We start from the raw sequence: 19,236 nt of genomic DNA on the forward strand, positions 1-19,236 counted from the left end.
GACTCTATCTTGGTTTCGAGGTTGCGGCGTCTGCTGTAGAGTTGGTGTACGAGATGGCTGCGGAGTGTGCGAGAGGTACGACGGCAGAGTCTCTCAGCGTAATCTGAGTTGTATGTCGACTTGAGTGGGTTCGTGATCCGCAAATTACCCAGCTTTCAGGAGAACAGCATCCACGACACCACACAACCCTGCCATGGCAGCCTCTGCAAGACATGCCAGATCATCGACACAGATACCACCATCACACGAGAGGACACCACCCACCAGGTACATGGTTCGTACTCCTGTGACTCGGCCAACGTTGTCTACCTCATACGTTGCAGGAAAGTATGCCTGGAGCATGGTACATTGGCGAGACCATGCAGACACTGCGACAACGGATGAACGGACACCGCGCAACAATCGCCAGACAGGAGGGTTCCCTCCCAGTCGGGGAACACTTTAGCAGTCAAGGACATTCAGCCACCGATCTTCGGGTAAGCGTTCTCCAAGGCGGCCTTCGAGACACATGATGACGCAAAATCGTCGAGCAGAAATTGATAGCCAAGTTCCTCACCCATGAGGACGGCCTCAACCGGGATCTTGGGTTCATGTCACGCTACACGTATCCCCACCAGCAGGAAAAAAAGTTATCTGTTTTTAATACAACTGGACATTCTCTCTCTCTGCCTTTCGGGCCTCTTTCTCTCTTTGTCTGTGTAATCTGACCCATTGTGTATTCAGTATACTGGGATGTACTGTTTTCCGTGGCTAACCTGTCTGAACACCAACGACACCTTTGATTGGTGTGATCGTGTCCCAGCCTAATATAAGATATGCGATTTGAGAACCTTTCACTCACTCACCTGACGAAGGAGATAATCTCCAAAAGCTTGTGATTTTCAAATAAAACTGTTGGACTATAACTTGGTGTTGTAAGATTCCTTACATTTGTCCACCCCAGTCCATCACCGGCATCTCCACATCATGAAAAGTTTTAAGGCCTGACCTGCCTCCTGTGAGCAGGTTGGTCGCCCGCCTCGGTGAAAACCGGAAATGGGCGGGTTGGAGGTGGGTCTGAAATGGTTGAAATTTTGAATGCCCCCCACCCCTAACCCACCCGTTTTTCACTGTTGAAATCGTGCCCCATGTTTCTTCCTGACTCCTCGGAGGTAACCTATGAAAACCTCCAGGTTTTGATCTAATATGACAACCTAAAGAAAGAACTAGCAATTATCACATTATCCATATGATCCATAGCAATTCACAACCAATTAATTACTCCTGAAGTAAAGTTACTGTGTGATGTAGTCAAGTGGGAAAATCAATTTGCCAGAGCTAGGTCCCTCAAATAAAAAGATGGATACCCAGTTAATTTGTTTCTTTGGTTGTGTTGGCTGAGGGAGGACAACTCCCTGCTTTTCATCAAAAAGGGCTGTGGGATCTTTTGTATCATTGTGAAACACCAGATCAGGACAGGTTAAAATCTCATCAGAAAGATGGCATTTCCAACAACATAGCAATGCACTGAAATGTGCTGAGGTACCAGAGTGGGGCTTAAACACATAGGTGCTGCTTGCCCGTTTCACATCTGAACAACCAATGACCTACAGAGAAAAATCAGTTGGACACCCTGGATTCCGCTTTGATGCCCAAGGCCGGCTTCATTCAATTTTCAGGCAGGTCTTTAAATGAATTGCTGGACCCTAATCTAAATAACTTTTCATTCATTTAAATAATTCTGGCGTGCGCACCTGACACCAATGGAACAGCCCGATCCAATCTGGCGGGCGGAGCTCTTCCGGCTGGAAATGTGTATGCGCTTCCTACCCACCATGTTGGAGACTTAGGAAGACATACAGTGTGGCGAGTGAATTTCTAGGCCTGTGACTGTGCTTACACAAACCTGGGGCTTCAATTTACAGGAGGCTCTCAGTTCCAGACTGGGCAGCTAGGGGATCCAAAGTCTCCTCCAGGGAATCTCACCCTACTTTGTTCTAGTGTCAGGCCAGGCCATGACCATGGATTCAGGCTGCATTTGCATTGATACAAAGTGAAAGACTACAATTTTGGTGGAAAAGCATGCTAACAGACTGGATTGTAAAACTGACAATAATAAAACTTACACTTTTCATTCAACTCATTTCAATGAATGTAAAGTGTTGTTACTCAGAGATCAAATTACCTGGAACTCCTCCAGGTACACCCCCTGGAACTCCTCCAGGTACACCCCCTGGAACTCCTCCAGGTACACCCCCTGGAACGCCTCCTGGTACACCCCCTGGAATGCCAGCACAGGACAGTTACAATCATCAATATGTCAAATAAAACTAACAGAAGCACATACTATTGGTATTAAACACATTGCTGTATTACTAAGACTAAGACTATCTGTCACAAAGCTTGGATTGTTGTTTTCATTTGGTGTAAGGACAGATTGTGGAGTGTGATCAAAAGTTCAAATGTCTCTCGACTGAATTAGTAGAACTGATTTTTGATGAGGAAGAAATAGCTGATTCTATTGTTTAGAATTTGGATGTGACACAATCATGTGAATTGGTCGTGTAATATATATGGAGTGTGATGAAAAGGTTCAAAAAATGATTCAAAGAAGTGATTCAAAAAAGTAGTGGCGGAGGAGAAGTGAGGAGCGACACTATAGGAACATAGGAACAGGAGTTGGGCATTCAGCCCCTCGTGCCTGCTCCGCCATTTGATAAGATCATGGCTGATCTGTGATCTAACTCCATATACCTGCCTTTGGCCCATATCCCTTAATACCTTTGGTTGCCAAAAAGCTATCTATCTCACATTTAAATTTAGCAATTGAGCTAGTATCAATTGCCGTTTGCAGAAGAGAGTTCCAAACTTCTACCACCCTTTGTGTGTAGAAATGTTTTCTAATCTCGCTCCTGAAAGGTCTGGCTCTAATTTTTAGACTGTGCCCCCTACTCCTAGAATCCCCAACCAGCGGAAATAGTTTCTCTCTATCCACCCTATCCGTTCCCCTTAATATCTTATAAACTTCAAACAGATCACCCCTTAACCTTCTAAACTCTAGAGAATACAACCCCAATTTGTGTAATCTCTCCTCGTAACTTAACCCTTGAAGTCTGGGTATCATTCTAGTAAACCTACGCTGCACTCCCTCCAAGGCCAAAATGTCCTTCCGAAGGTGCAGTGCCCAGAACTGCTCACAGTACTCCAGGTGCGGTCTATGGCCCTGATATTTACGGGGAGGTGGGAAGGGAGTGGTGACGAGTGTGTACAGGGGGGAAATCTGCAAATGCTGGTAACGGGGCGATCCTGATGAATTTAAACAGCAGGACCTCTATCATTTTTTAACTCCATTTCCCACCTGGCAGGCTGCTGGGCGGTAAGGCCTGCAGTAGAAGGCTGCAGCCGGGGACCCTTGGGGACAATCCTTTGCAACTGTGAAACATCACAAGTGGGTGGGGAGGGAGGGGATCGGACCGGTAATTGGGAGGGAGAGGGACCTGGAGACATTGTGGATTCGGAGGGAGGGGGGTCGACTGATCACGGCAGAAGATTTGCTTAAGGGGCTGGGGGGAAGCACTCATGCTCCTTCTGGCCCACAAGCAGTGCTGGATAAGCACTTACCTGTTGGAGCCGTCTGTTCTGGCCTTCTTTAGCTGCTGGGTTTCCAGAGGCCTGGGAAACCCAGAAGGTCAGCGTTAAATTCAAATAGCTCAAAAATCTCAAGAATGGAGCCTTATTAATATATTATAATGATGGACCTAGCCTCTCGAGATCAGGTTACTCGGACGTCCCCAAACCCACCACAGTTAAAACGCAAGTTCGCAGAGGGTCGGGGTTCGCATATTTGCCGATTTAACACTGCCCCACTCGACACTCGCCCGTGCATCGTGGGGGGTGGGTGGAGGTTAAAAGTCCCCCCAAATGTTAAAAGCTGGAATTTGCAACACTTCAACAGTTCTTCCAAAATTCTGGTACTTGATTGAAATCATATATTTCAATCTCTACTTGAGAAGATACATTATGATATCATAAGCCAATTCAGAAAGATTTACAAGAAAATGAAGCTGACTGAATTTATCATACCAGAAACCAAGACTGTATTTAGTGAATCAACAATTTATTTCATATTCCGTTCAAAGAAGTTCTTATAAAGCATCGCTGACCCATTTCAGACTTCCTCATTATACACTTAGCATTTGTTGATTTTTGTCCTACTTGTTATTATTTTATTGTAACTTTTTTATCTGCGTTTTTCTGTAAACTCTAGTCGGTGTGTGATATCTGCCATTCTGTGGAGCATAAGAGAAGGGCGGAATGCAAACTGAAACCTGTAAAGGTTAACTTTGGAAGATTTGGAGAACACACGACACACAGAGCAACACACCTGGGTCAACCACATTGAGGCTCTAGGTCACGCTGGCATTGAAGGTGATGAATGGACTGAGAGAGATATTGTACAATCAAGTTTCAGTCAAGGGTGGCAGAAGTCTGATTGGAACTGTGCATCACTTGAAGGAACCATAATGATGCTTGGGGTAACCTGTTCGGTTTCCAACACAGGGAACGGCATGGAGGTTCTTAGAGAAGGACTGAGAAAAGTGATGTTTTCTTCGGGGTAATGATCCGAGAACCAAATGCCATGGGGAGCTGTTACTCAGCTAGCAGCACATGAGATACACCTGCCTCTTTCCTGGGTTTATAACAGTAACCACCGAGAATAGAAAGGTGGATTTTGAGGCAACTGGGGAGAGGTGATATAGAAACAAGCAGAGGTGAAGGTCCTATATTCCCTCAGCCACTGAGAACCACTCTGAGAGGGAAGCATATGAAAGGGCCTCAGCACTGGACAGCAATAGCCAGACTCCCAGTCTTTGGGGACCATGGGAGACCAATGTTCTCTCAGCAAGAAACAGGCTCAGGTAGAGATATGAATCACTTTTAGCTGGTGGGAAAAGATTAACCACACCGTTAATGTGCCTGTATGAATGCTAGACCCCCCCAATGGCACCAGTCAGCGCCAAGCAATTGTCAGCTGGTACTGCTGTGCACCTCTTTGAGGAAAGCTTGGTATTGGATTGCAGTGAGTCCATAAACAGTACTACTGCAAGTATTCCACCATGCCTACAAGCGCTCCATCAATGTTAATACAAAAGTAGTGCTAAACTGGCATGACAAAAGACGCCAGTGAATAACAGCAGGGTCCAAACATAGGAATAGGAGAAGGCCACACCGCCCTTCAAGCCTGTCCAACCATTCAATTTGGTCATGGCTGCTCTGTCCCTCAACTCCATTTACTAGCTTTGATCCAGATTGACTGATGCCCTTACCCAACAAAAATATTAATCTCAGCCTTGAAAATATCAATTGACCCAGCATCCACAGCCTTTTGGGGGGAACACAGTACTAAATTTCCACAAACCTGATTTCATTCCTAAATGGCCTAGCACGAATTTTAAAGTTTATGTCCCCTTGAAACCTACGAATGTGACCGCATTGATTCTAACTGATGCCTAACTGTACCCAAAGTTGGAATGGGACTGGTAGGCGTTTTCCTTGCACAATCCTGTTCCTGCAATTTCTCTTGACCGATTACCTAAACCCTCTAGTGCTGGTGTTACCTGATGTTGCACAGAAATCTGAGGTAAATATGCTACAAAGCTGTCCCATGATAGAACAGGTGATACCTGAGGAACCTGTTGTGTATGTCTGAGAATATGATGTAATGTTTCAATGTAGTAGCTTTTAAGTAACAATGTCAGTTGTTACTGGTGGTCAATGTTGGAATGGTGAAGAAATATCGCAAAAGGGCAAAGACTACAAAACTTAAAAATTTAGTGTAAAGTTTCAAAATAAGCCACCAGCTTCCAATACAACTCGTAATTAGTCAAATGGGCACCAAAAAATTATGAAAGAAAGAATGCATAATATGTACAGCATTATAGAAAGAGTGAATATTGATCAGTTTGTGACCCCGTTACTGCCTGTGCAGCCATTTATTCCAGCTCCGATTCCTGTTACTGTATCTTAATGATTCCAATCCTTTTCTTATACAGGTCTCCCATTAAGTACTTAGCTACTGCCAATTGAACATTTCAGATATTAATGACTTGGACTTGGGTGTACAGGGCACAATTACAAAATTTGCAGATGACACAAAACTTGGAAGGGTTGTAAACAGTGAGGAGGACAGTGATAGACTTCAAGAGGATATAGACGGCTGATGGCATGGGCGGACACATGGCAGATGAAATTTAATGCAGAAAAATGCGAAGTGATACAGTGCGTCGGAACGCCGGACTAAATAAAGAGCGAGGCCCGGGGAGTAGGCCTCAATCGGAGCGCCTGAGGTAAGGAGCGGACTTGTTCGGAGTCGGGGGCAGTGCGTCGGAGTGCCGGACTAAATAAAGAGCGAGGCCCGGGGAGTAGGCCTCAATCGGAGCGCCTGAGGTAAGGAGCGGACCTGTTCGGAGTCGGGGGCAGTGTGTCGGAGCGCCTGAGGTAAGGAGCGGACCTGTTCGGAGTCGGGGGCAGTGTGTCGGAGTCGGGGGCAGTGTGTCGGAGTCGGGGGCAGTGTGTCGGAGTCGGGGGCAGTGTGTCGGAGTGCCTGAGGTAAGGAGCGGACCTGTTCGGAGTCGGGGGCAGTGTGTCGGAGTGCCTGAGGTAAGGAGCGGACCTGTTCGGAGTCGGGGGCAGTGTGTCGGAGTCGGGGGCAGTGTGTCGGAGTCGGGGGCAGTGTGTCGGAGTCGGGGGCAGTGTGTCGGAGTCGGGGGCAGTGTGTCGGAGTCGGGGGCAGTGTGTCGGAGTCGGGGGCAGTGTGTCGGAGTCGGGGGCAGTGTGTCGGAGTCGGGGGCAGTGTGTCGGAGTCGGGGGCAGTGTGTCGGAGTCGGGGGCAGTGTGTCGGAGTCGGGGGCAGTGTGTCGGAGTCGGGGGCAGTGTGTCGGAGTCGGGGGCAGTGTGTCGGAGTCGGGGGCAGTGTGTCGGAGTCGGGGGCAGTGTGTCGGAGTGCCTGAGGTAAGGAGCGGACTTGTTCGGAGTCGGGGGCAGTGTGTCGGAGTGCCTGAGGTAAGGAGCGGACCTGTTCGGAGTCGGGGGCAGTGTGTCGGAGTGCCTGAGGTAAGGAGCGGACCTGTTCGGAGTCGGGGGCAGTGTGTCGGAGCGCCGGATCAGTGATAAAGAGTTCAGGGCTTCAAGGAGCGAGGTAAGACAATCAAAAGTGACGTCAGCACAAGGGGAGGAGCTGATTGGCTGCTAGCTAGTGAGGGTTTCTTTTACCGTCTTTTTTTTAAGTCTTTAGTTTATTTCAGCTGCAGCTGCTGGAGGCACGAAGTCACAGCCAACAGGTAAGTGATTGGCTGGTGACTGGTAAGTAGTTTTTCTTTTTCTTTCCTTTTTTTTTTCTTTTGTAAACAATTTTACAACACCAAGTTATAGTCCAACAAATTTATTTTAAATTCCACAAGCTTTTCTTGACATTGTAGTTGTTGTTAAGCTAACTTAAGGGTTAAGTCATGGCAGGAGATCCCAGACCCGTGTCATGTTCCTCTTGTGGGATGTGGGAACTCAGGGATCCTTCCAGTGTCCCTGGTTCCTTCACCTGCGGGAAGTGTGTCCAGCTGCAGCTACTGTTTGACCGCTTGACGGCTCTGGAGCTGCGGATGGACTCACTTTGGAGCATCCGCGATGCTGAGGAAGTCGTGGATAGCACGTTCAGTGAGTTGGTCACACCACAGATAAAAATTACTGAGGGAGATAGTGAATGGGTGACCAACAGACAGAGGAAGAGTAGGAAAGCAGTGCAGGGGTCCCCTGCGGTCATCTCCCTCCAAAACAGGTATACCGTTTTGGATACTGTTGGGGGAGATGGCTCACCAGGGGAAGGTGACAGCGGCCAGGTTCATGGCACCGTGGCTGGCTCTGCTGCACAGGAGGGCAGGAAAAAGAGTGGCAGAGCTATAGTGATAGGGGACTCGATTGTAAGGGGAATAGACAGGACGCAACCGAGACTCCAGGATGGTATGTTGCCTCCCTGGTGCAAGGGTCAGGGATGTCTCGGAGCGGCTGCAGGACATTCTGGAGGGGGATGGTGAACAGCCAGTTGTCGTGGTGCATATAGGTACCAACGATATAGGTAAAAAATGGGATGAGGTCCTACAAGCTGAATTTAGGGAGTTAGGAGTTAAACTAAAAAGTAGGACCTCAAAGGTAGTAATCTCAGGATTGCTACCAGTGCCACAGGCTAGTCAGAGTAGGAATGACAGGATAGCTAGGATGAATACGTGGCTTGAGAGATGGTGCAAGAGGGAGGGATTCAAATTCCTGGGCCATTGGAACCGGTTCTGGGGGAGGTGGGACCAGTACAAATTGGACGGTCTGCATCTGGGCAGGACTGGAACCAATGTCCTAGGGGGAGTGTTTGCTAGTGCTGTTGGGGAGGGTTTAAACTAATGTGGCAGGGGGATGGGAACCGATGCAGGAAGTCAGTGGGAAGTAAAGTGGTGACAGAAACAAAAGGCAGTAAGGGATAGTGTACAAAACATGACCGGACAGATGGTCTGAGAAAACAGGGCAAAGACCAAGGGAAGTCTAGATTAAACTGCATTTATTTCAATGCAAGAAGTCTGATGGGCAAGGCAGATGAACTCAGGGCATGGATGGGTACATGGAACTGGGATGTTATAGCTATTACTGAAACATGGCTAAGGGAGGGGCAGGACTGGCAGCTCAATGTTCCAGGGTACAGATGCTATAGGAAAGATAGAGCAGGAGGTAAGAGAGGAGGGGGAGTTGCGTTCTTGATTAGGGAGCATATCACGGCAGTAGTGAGAGGGTATATATCCGAGGGTTTGCCCACTGAGTCTATATGGGTAGAACTGAAAAATAAGAAGGGAGAGATCACTTTGATAGGATTGTACTACAGACCCCCAAATAGTCAACGGGAAATTGAGGAGCAAATATGTAAGGAGATTACAGACAGCTGCAAGAAAAATAGGGTGGTAATAGTAGGGGACTTTAACTTTCCCAACATTGACTGGGACAGCCATAGCATTAGGGGCTTGGATGGAGAGAAATTTGTTGAGTGTATTCAGGAGGAATTTCTCATTCAGTATGTGGATGGCCCAACTAGAGAGGGGGCAAAACTTGACCTCCTCTTGGGAAATAAGGAAGGGCAGGTGACAGAAGTGTTAGTGAGGGATCATAATTCCATTAGTTTTAAGATAGCTATGGAGAAGGATAGGTCTGGCCCAAAAGTTAAAATTCTAAATTGGGGAAAGGCCAATTTTGATGGTATTAGACAGGAACTTTCAGAAGTTGATTGGGAGAGTCTGTTGGCAGGCAAAGGGACGTCTGGTAAGTGGGAGGCTTTCAAAAGTGTGTTAACCAGGGTTCAGGGTAAGCACATTCCTTATAAAGTGAAGGGCAAGGCTGGTAGAAGTAGGGAACCTTGGATGACTTGGGAGATTGAGGCCCTAGTCAAAAAGGAGGAGGCATATGACATGCATAGGCAGCTGGGATCAAGTGGATCCCTTGAAGAGTATAGAGATTGCCGGAGTAGAGTTAAGAGAGAAATCAGGAGGGCAAAAAGGGGACATGAGATTGCTTTGGCAGATAAGGCAAAGGAGAATCCAAAGAGCTTCTACAAATACATAAAGGGCAAAAGAGTAACGAGGGAGAGAGTAGGGCCTCTTAAGGATCAACAAGGTCATCTATGTGCGGAACCACAAGAGATGGGTGAGATCCTGAATGAATATTTCACATCGGTATTTACGGTTGAGAAAGGCATGGATGTTAGGGAACTTGGGGAAATAAATAGTGATGTCTTGAGAAGTGTACATACTACAGAGAGGGAGGTGCTGGAAGTCTTAACGCGCATCAAGGTAGATAAATCTCCGGGACCTGATGAAATGTATCCCAGGACGTTACGGGAGGTTAGGGAGGAAATTGCGGGTCCCCGAGCAGAGATATTTGAATCATCGACAGCTACAGGTGAGGTGCCTGAAGATTGGAGGGTAGCAAATGTTGTGCCTTTGTTTAAGAAGGGCGGCAGGGAAAAGCCTGGGAACTACAGACCGGTGAGCCTGACATCTGTAGTGGGTAAGTTGTTAGAGGGTATTCTGAGAGACAGGATCTACAGGCATTTGGAGAGGCAGGGACTGATTAGGAGCAGTCAGCATGGTTTTGTGAGAGGAAAATCATGTCTCACGAATTTGATTGAGTTTTTTGAAGGGGTAACCAAGAAGATAGATGAGGGCTGTGCAGTAGACGTGGTCTACATGGACTTCAGCAAAGCCTTTGACAAGGTACCGCATGCTAGGTTGTTACATAAGGTTAAATCTCACGGGATCCAAGGTGAGGTAGCCAATTGGATACAAAATTGGATTGACGACAGAAGACAGAGGGTGGTTGTAGAGGGTTGTTTTTCAAACTGGAGGCCTGTGACCAGCGGTGTGCCTCAGGGATCGGTGCTGGGTCCGCTGTTATTTGTTATTTATATTAATGATTTGGATGAGAATTTCGGAGGCATGGTTAGTAAGTTTGCAGATGACACCAAGGTTGGTGGCATTGTGGACAGTGAAGAAGGTTATCTAGGATTGCAACGGGATCTTGATAAATTGGGCCAGTGGGCCGATGAATGGCAGATGGAGTTTAATTTAGATAAATGTGAGGTGATGCATTTTGGTAGATCGAATCGGGCCAGGAACTACTCCGTTAATGGTAGGGCGTTGGGGAGAGTTATAGAACAAAGAGATCTAGGAGTACAGGTTCATAGCTCCTTGAAAGTGGAGTCACAGGTGGATAGGGTGGTGAAGAAGGCATTCAGCATGCTTGGTTTCATTGGTCAGAACATTGAATGCAGGAGTTGGGATGTCTTGTTGAAGTTGTACAGGGCATTGGTGAGGCCACACTTGGAATACTGTGTACAGTTCTGGTCACCCTATTATAGAAAGGATATTATTAAACTAAAAAGAGTGCAGAAAAGATTTACTAGGATGCTACCGGGACTTGATGGTTTGACTTATAGGGAGAGGTTGGATAGACTGAGACTTTTTTCCCTGGAGAGTAGGAGGTTGAGGGGTGATCTTATAGAAGTCTATCAAATAATGAGGGGCATAGATAAGGCAGATAGTCAAAATCTTTCCCCAAAGGTAGGGGAGTCTATAACGAGGGGGCATCGATTTAAGGTGAGAGGGGAGAGATACAAAAGGGTCCAGAGGGGCAATTTTTTCACTCAAAGGGTGGTGAGTGTCTGGAACGAGCTGCCAGAGGCAGTAGTAGAGGCGGGTACAATTTTGTCTTTCAAAAAGCATTTGGACAGTTACATGGGTAAGATGGGTATAGAGGGATATGGGCCATGTGCAGGCAATTGGGACTAGCTTAGTGGTATAAACTGGGCGACATGGACATGTTGGGCCGAAGGGCCTGTTTCCATGTTGTAAACTTCTATGATTCTATGATTCTATTTCGGTAGGAAGAACGAGGAGAGGCAATAAAAACTAGAGGGCACAACTCTAAAAGGGATATGGGAAAAGAGAGATCTGGGGGTATATGTGCATAAATTGTTGAAGGTGGCAGGGCAGGTTGAGAAAGTGGTTAAAAAAGCATATGGGATCCTGGGCTTTATAAACAGGCATAGAGTACAAAAGTATGGAAGTCATGATGAACCTTTATAAAACACTGGTTAGGCCACAACTGGAGTATTGTGTCCAGTTCTGGGCACCACACTTTAGAAAAGATGTGAAGGCCTTAGAGCGGGTGCAGGAGAGATTTACTAGAATGATTCCAAGGATGAAGGACTTTAGTACGTGGATAGACTGGAGAAGCTGGGGTTGTTCTCTTGGAACAGAGATCGTTGCGAGGAGATTTGATAGAGGTGTTCAAAATCATGAAGGGTCTCGACAGAGTAGATAAAGAGAAACTGTTCCCATTGTCAGAAGGGTCAAGAGCCAGAGGACATAGATTTGAGGTGATTGGCAAAAGAACCAAAGGTGTCATGAGGAAAAACTTTACTCAGTGAGTGGTTAGGATCTGGAATGCATTGCCTGAGGGGGTGTTGGAGTCAGATTCAATCATGGCCTTAAAAAGGAGAACTGGATAAGTACTTGAAAGGAAATAATTTGCAGGGCTACGGGGTGTAAGACCTCAATGATGAGGTTAATTAACCTATTAAAACCAGACTTTCATTGTGGCCACGGTGAAATTCTGGTTGGTGTAAATTTGTGTGGAGCTACTCGTCCGGACATGTGGCGAAACACAGCAACAATTAAGGGAACATGTATGGAGTTAGTTTGTAGTGATGTAACTAGTGATGTCTGATGTTTTAACTCTTGTGATTCTGTATTAGGGAGACTCAAAGGGGGGACTGATAGAGAATTATTAGCTGTCACTGGGACTGATTAATAATAAAGCTAATTGTTGCTAAACTAGATGTTAGGCTATTACGCAATTTTGCGCCGGGGGCAGCAGTGGGAGAAACCACTGTCAGCAGTCAAGCTGTGTGTGTGCAGAACCCTCTTGCTTCAGCAAAAGTCTGCCCTTCGTCCAATCAGGACACGACAGCAAATGACTCAGCTGTTGTTTAGCCCAGGGGACCAATCACAGCATGACAACTCAGATCACCTGATGTCGGTAAGCCATGACTGATGTGTACTGTATGGAGAAAACTTTTCTTTGTTCGTTTGTTGTTTATTGCCACCATGACTGAAGTACTGTAATAATTTCACCTGAAGTTATCACCGGACTCAGAACCTTTTTTATGAGGTCTTACAGGGGATAGGGCGGGGGAGTGGGACTAGCTGGTTGTATAGAGCCAGTGCGGAATCGATGGGCCGAATGGCCTCCTTCTGTGCTGTAACCTTTCTATGATTCTGTGGTCTATTTCCAGGATTGTGACTTTCTGTTTCTCATGGGCTTGTTTCTCATGTGGCAAGATTTTTCCTGGCTTCCCTCTGTGCGAAACCCTTGCCATGAAGACCAGGCCAAATTGTGGAACTCCTGGCTCATACTCCAAATTCGCTGTAAACTCAGACAATGGATTTTGTTCAATTTATGGACCTACAACTGCAGTATCAGGCAACAGCTTCTCAAAGCCGAACTCAATGCAGGCAAATTGCAGAAAGGTATTTCTTTCTAAAAGCATTTCAATGTTGTTAATTACAAAGTAAATTGAGAAGAGCTGAGTGATATTTGGACAAATCTTCCTGCTATGAGATCGCCATTGTAATTGGGCTTGAAATTTCTTTACTTGATGGAGAATTTAATTGTTATGTACATTCTATACTTGTCAAGAAGAATTTTGCCATTAATATTCTATGCTTACTAATACAATAATAATGTGATGCTTTTACAAACTCCAAAATAGGAAGATTTACCTCCATATTTAGCAGCTTTAGCTGCCGCATATCCACCTGCAATGACAGAGGATTGACAAATTATGACAGAGCACAGACCAGCTTCATACAAGAACAAGGAAGTAACATTACGAAGAACAGTACCATCTCATTCCAAATAAAGCCCATTTCTGAAAGATTCAATATCAATGCAAATTGTTCAAATCCAATTGACAAAGCTTAGCAATCTTTGAGATCACAAGAAAACATGGAATAAGAAAAGGCTATTTGCCCATTAATTCCTAAATCTTGCATAGAGCATGTGCAATTTACCTTGTCATGGGCTTACAGGAAAACCTGACTTCTTTTACATATTAGATGGCATTACAACAGGTTGCATCATAAGGAACTGAAGTAGCAAGGGCAAATGTCTCACAAAATAGATCCTGGTGGCTCTGCGAGCTCAGAGAAGCTTGCTGAACAAAGGTTGCTTGATAATCCATTGGGCTGGGCTACCAACAGATTTCCCCAGCTCAATGGATGGTCCAGCAATCTTCGCTCAGCAAGTGATGATTATTTCTGTACCTGAACCTTTGCATACGTGGACTGGTGTTCTATGGGAGTAGTGTTTACAGCTTCATCACTTATATTCTGTGGAAACCTTTGGAACTGATACAGAATGTTGTCAGGCGGCAGTAGCAGCTCGTGTTTCTAGCAACTCCAATGGTGCTGATCCCATCAAAATATCGTTGAGGGATGACACCCAGTTCAAATTTCACACTGCGAGCCAGGAAGGGAGCTGTGGGGTGGGGGGGGGGGGGGGGTGCGGGAGAGGAAGATTTCCTGACTAACAGGCTGGCCGGCTGCAGCCGGGGATCAGAGGGAGGGAGGGAGGGATCATGGGCTGGGGGGGCTGGGTGAAGATTGGGCGGCCGGGTGAAGATTGGGCGGCCAGGAAGATGATGATCTGATGATCTGGGCGGGGGGGAACGAGGAAGTGATTTGCAGGGGTCCGAGGAAAAGATTGGGTGGGGGGGGGGCACAGCCAAGGAAGTGATCAGGGGCCGGGAAGGAGATCGGAGGTTGGATGAAGAGCCGGAGGTAGGTGGGGATCCACCATTGGGCGCGGTGGGGAGGGAAATCGGCCGTTCACGGGGGTCTTGTCAGCCAGGTGAACTTGTTGTGCCTGGATGAAGAACTCCTGCTCCTCCGAGCCCACAAGCAGTGCAATAAAGGCACTCACCTCATGGATCCGGACCATCCCGCCTGCTTTCACCTGACGTGAACCAGAAGCAATAAGAAATCCGAACAGGTAAAGTTAAATTTGTTTAATTATTTCAATACACGAAATATTAAGTACCTCAAGTATCTCAATGAGGTACATTGTCCTTTTAAGTATTGGCCTTCTAGCTTTAAGTAGGATGCGGGAATTCCTGGTGTTTGCTCTCCACACGCATACAAACCTGCCTGAGTTAAACCCAGAAGTAGACGCGTTGGAGCCAGGATGTGATCTCGCTCTGAAAACGGAGGATTTTACTCCCCTCCCGCCCCTTCCATTATTGTGGGTTAAAATTCACCCCTTAGTCTCCCAATGGAAGTGACCAGCCATGGTTAAAGTTTCCAAGAAAAACCATGTCTCTTCACGATTCCTCTAGGTAACCCAGGGAAACTCCCAGGTTTTGATTTAACAACCTAAGGAAAGAATTTGCATTCATCACATTATCCACATGATCCAAAGCAATTCACAACCAATTAATTACTCTTGAAGTGGAGTTACTGTTTGATGTCATCCAATGGAGAAGTCAATTTGTACAGAACAAGGTCCCACAAACAAAAAGATGGATAACCAGTTAATTAGTTTCTTTGGTTGTGTTGGCTGAGGGAGGAAACTCCATGCTCTTTATCAAATAGTGCTGTGGGATCTTTTGTATCCTTATGAACTACCAGATCAGGACAGGTTAAATTCTCATCAGAAAGATGGCACTTCCAACAGCATAGCAATGCACTGAAATGTCAGCCTAGATCATGTGCTGAAGTACCAGAATGGGGCTTAAACACATAGGTGCTGCTTGCCCGTTTTTCATCTGAACAACCAACGACCTGCAGAGGAAAATCAGTTGGACACCCTGGACTCCACTTTGATGCCCAAGGCTGGCTTGATTCAATTTTCAGGCAGGCCTTTAAATGAGTTGCTGGACGAGGTCAGCATGTGCTCAGTCATGCACTGGAGCATGCCAAATTGCAAAAGGGTCTTGCAAGAAGCAGAGAACCCGAATCTAAATAACTTTTTCATTTGTTTAAATAGTTCTGGCGTGCACATCTGACACCAATGGAACAACCTGATCCAATATGGCGGGCGGAACACTTCCGACTGGAAATATGCATGCACTTCCTGCCCACCATGTTGGAGACTTTGGAGGACATATAGTGCCTGAAAAATGGGCGTGGGACCAGCAAATTTCTAGGCCAGTGACTGTGCTTACACAAGTCTGGAGCTCCAATTTGCAGGAGGCTCATTTTCCAGACTGGGCAGCTAGGGGATCCAAAGCCTCCTCCAGGGAATCTTACTCTACTTTGTTCTTGTGTCAGGCCAGGCCATGGCCATGGATTCAGGCTGCATTTGCATTGATACAAAGTGAAAGACTATCACTATAGTGTAATAGCATGCTAACAGACTAGATTGTAAAACTGACAACAATAAAACTTACACTTTTCATTCAACTCATTTCAATGAATCTAAAGTGTTGTTACTCAAAGATCAAATTACCTGGAATGCCTCCAGGTACACCCCCTGGAACTCCTCCAGGTACACCCCCTGGAACGCCTCCCGGTACTCCCCCTGGAACGCCTCCCGGTACTCCCCCTGGAACGCCTCCCGGTACTCCCCCTGGAACGCCTCCCGGTACTCCCCCTGGAACGCCTCCCGGTACTCCCCCTGGAACGCCAGCACGAGAGTTACAATCATCAATATGTCAAATAAACCCAACAGAAAAACATACTGTTGGTACCAAACATATTGCTGTAAAAAGAAGACGGTCACAAAGCTTAATTATTGCTTTCTTTTGGTGTAAGGTCAGATTGAGGAGTGTGATCAGAACAACAACAACTTGCATTTATATGGGATCTTTAACGTAATAAAACGTCTCAAGGTGCTTCACAGGAGCGTTATCAAACAAAATTTCACACCGAGCCACATAAGGAGGCACTAGGACAAGTGACCGAAAACTTAGTCAAAGAGATAGGTTTTAAGGAGCGTCTTAAAGGAGGAGAGGTAGACAGGCGGAGAGGTTTAGGGAGGGAATTCCAGAGCTTACAGCTTAGACAGCTGAAGGCACGGCCGCCAATGGTGGAGCGATTAAAATCGAGGATGCGCAAGAGGCAAGAATTGGAGGGTTGTAGGGTTGGAGGAGGTTATAGAGATAGGGAGGGGCGAGGCCATAAAGGGATTTGAAAACAAGGATGAGAATTTTAAAATCGAGGTGTTCCCAGACCGTGAGCCAATGTAGCTCAGTGAGAACGGGACTTGGTGCGAGTCAGGATACAGGGGGGAACGAATAGGGTGACAGGGAGTAATGGTTTTAATGGCACAAGGACATCAAAGGTGGAGGTGAGATTGTGATTGAGCAGATCAGTAGCTGCAGAAATGTCGTGGTGAATGAAGGACCAAAGGCTAGATAATTTGGAATGTGAAAGTGCCATTGTAAGTGACTTGGGGAGTTTTTTTTCCAGGGACAGACACAGAAGGAAGTTCAAATGCATCCAGTTCCTTGACTCAATTAGTAGAAATGATCTTTGATAAGGAAGAAATAGTTTATTCTATTGCTCAGAATTTGTTTGTGACAATCATATGAATTGGTCGTGTCGTATACATAAAGTATGATGAAAAGACTGAAAACAGTGATTCAAAAAAGTAGTGGCGGGGGTGGGGAGAGGTGAGGTGTGACACCATGGCCCCAATATTTAAGGGGAGGGAGAGGGGGCGTGTATTTGCAGGGGGGAAACCCGCAAATGCTGGCAACGGGGAGGTCCTGCCGAAATTAATGGCAGGACATCATTATCATTTTTTTTTTTAACTCCATTTCCCGCCCGGCAGTCGGCCAGATTGACAGGCTGGCAGGGTCCCCGGGAACCAGGGAACATCACGAGTTTGGGGGGGGGGGGGGGGGGCAGGGGACAGACCGGCAATTGCGAGGGACGGGCGACCGGGAGAACTCGCAGATTTGGAGGGAGAGGTCGGACTGGCAATCGGGAGGGAGGGGGGACCGGGAGAGATCGCAGGCTTGGTGGGGGGGTGGTCGGACCAGCAATCTGGAGGGAGGGGGGATCAGGAGACGTTGCGGATTTGGAAGGAGGAGGGTCGGCCGATTGTGGCAGAAGATTTGCTTGGGGGACTGGGGGGGGAAGCACTCCTGCTCCTCCTGGCCCACAAGCCGTGCTGGAGCTGGCTGTTCCCGCCTCCCATTTGCTGCCGGGTTTCCCAAGCGCTGGGAAACCTGGAAGGGCAGAGTTAAATTCAAATAGCTGACAAAATCTCAGAAACAGAGCCTCATTAATATATTATAAAGACGGTCCCGGCTTTCCAGAGCGGGATACTCGGGCGCCCCCTAACCCCTCGCGGTTAAAATGTAAGTAGGCGTGTTCGCGGCAGGTCGGGATTGGGTTTTGCATATTGCCGATTTAACTCCGCCCCCATCCCCCCCTCCCCGACCCTCTCCTGCCCATTGTGAAAATGAACCTGACTGAATTTATCATGCCAGAAACCAGGACTGTATCTAGTGAATCAACAATATTTTCATATTCCATTCAAAGAAGTTCTTATCAAGCGTCGCTGACCCATTACAGATTCCTCATTATACATTTGTTGATTTTTGGCCTATTATTATTTTATTGTAGCATTTTAAACTGCGTTTTTCTGTAAACTGTAGTCAGTGAGCAATATCTGCCATTGTCTGGAGCATAAGAGAAGGCAGAATGCCAAATAAAACCTGTATGGTTAACTTTGGAAGATTTGGAGAACGCACGACACACAGAGCAACACACTTGGATCAACCACATTGAGACTCTTGGTCACCTTGGCATTGAAGGTGATGAATGAACTGAGAGAGATATTGTACAATCAAGTTTCAGTCAAGGGTGGCAGTGGTTAGGCTGGAACTGTGCATCACTTGAAGAAACTGGAATGATGCTTGGGGTAACCTGTTCGGTTTCCACCACAGGAAAGGGCATGGAGGTTCTTAGAAAAGTGATGTTTGGTTCGGGGTAATGATCTGAGAACCAAATGCCATGGCACTGTCACTCAGCTAGCAGCACACGAGACACGCCTGCCTCTTCTGTGGGTGTGTGTTCATAACAGTAACCACAGGGAATAGAAAGGTGGATTCTGAGACAACTGGGGAGAGGTGATACAGAAACAAGCAGGTGTGAAGGTCCTCTATTCCCTCAGCCACTGACAGCCACTCATCGGGAGGGAAGCACATGAAAGGGCCTCAGTACCAGACAGTAATAGCCGGAGTCCGAGTGTTTAGGGATTAAGGGAGACCAATGTCTTCTCAGCAAGGAAATTGCCCATGTAGAGATATGAATGACTTTTAGCTGGTGGGAAAAGACTATCCACGCTGTTAATGTACTTGCTTGAATGCTAGACCCCCAATGGCACCAGTCAGTTCCAAGCAATTGTTAGCTTGTACTGCTATGCACCTCTTTGAGGAAAGCTTGGTATTGGATTGCATTGAGACCAAAAACAGTACTATCCCACTATGCCCATAAGCGATCCATCACTGTAATAACCAAGTAGTGCTGCTTAGCACTAAATTGGCATGACAAAAGATACCAGTGAGTAACAGCAGGATCCAAACATAGGAATAGGAGAAGGCAACACTGCCCCTCAAGCCTGTCCAACCATTCAATTTGGTCGTGGCTGCTCTGTCCTTCA

The 19,236-nt window shown here is 46.8% G+C and overlaps 1 protein-coding gene and 1 long non-coding RNA gene across 14 annotated transcripts in view; one reads left to right on the forward strand and one right to left on the reverse strand.

The window, feature by feature from the left end:
- The window catches only part of LOC137344858 (elastin-like), a 306,346-nt gene that overhangs the window by 128,770 nt on the left and 158,340 nt on the right, over positions 1 to 19,236 (reverse strand). For 11 of the 13 annotated variants that reach the window (XM_068008078.1, XM_068008072.1, XM_068008071.1 and 8 more), the window contains 2 exons: positions 13,347 to 13,382; positions 2,165 to 2,260 (listed from right to left, as the gene is read on the reverse strand). The exons of the other annotated variants lie outside the window; for them this stretch is intronic. In XM_068008078.1, the coding sequence (XP_067864179.1) occupies positions 2,165 to 2,260; positions 13,347 to 13,382 (132 nt within the window). The remainder of the gene's footprint in view (positions 1 to 2,164; positions 2,261 to 13,346; positions 13,383 to 19,236) is intronic. 13 annotated transcript variants of the gene reach the window in all.
- Positions 14,369 to 16,025, forward strand: LOC137344859 (uncharacterized). Its single transcript, XR_010968481.1, has 2 exons — positions 14,369 to 14,616; positions 15,610 to 16,025. It is a non-coding gene; the product is annotated as an uncharacterized lncRNA (long non-coding RNA).

Source organism: Heptranchias perlo, chromosome 28 (assembly GCF_035084215.1).
Source record: "Heptranchias perlo isolate sHepPer1 chromosome 28, sHepPer1.hap1, whole genome shotgun sequence".
Taxonomy (NCBI): Eukaryota; Metazoa; Chordata; class Chondrichthyes; order Hexanchiformes; family Hexanchidae; genus Heptranchias; species Heptranchias perlo.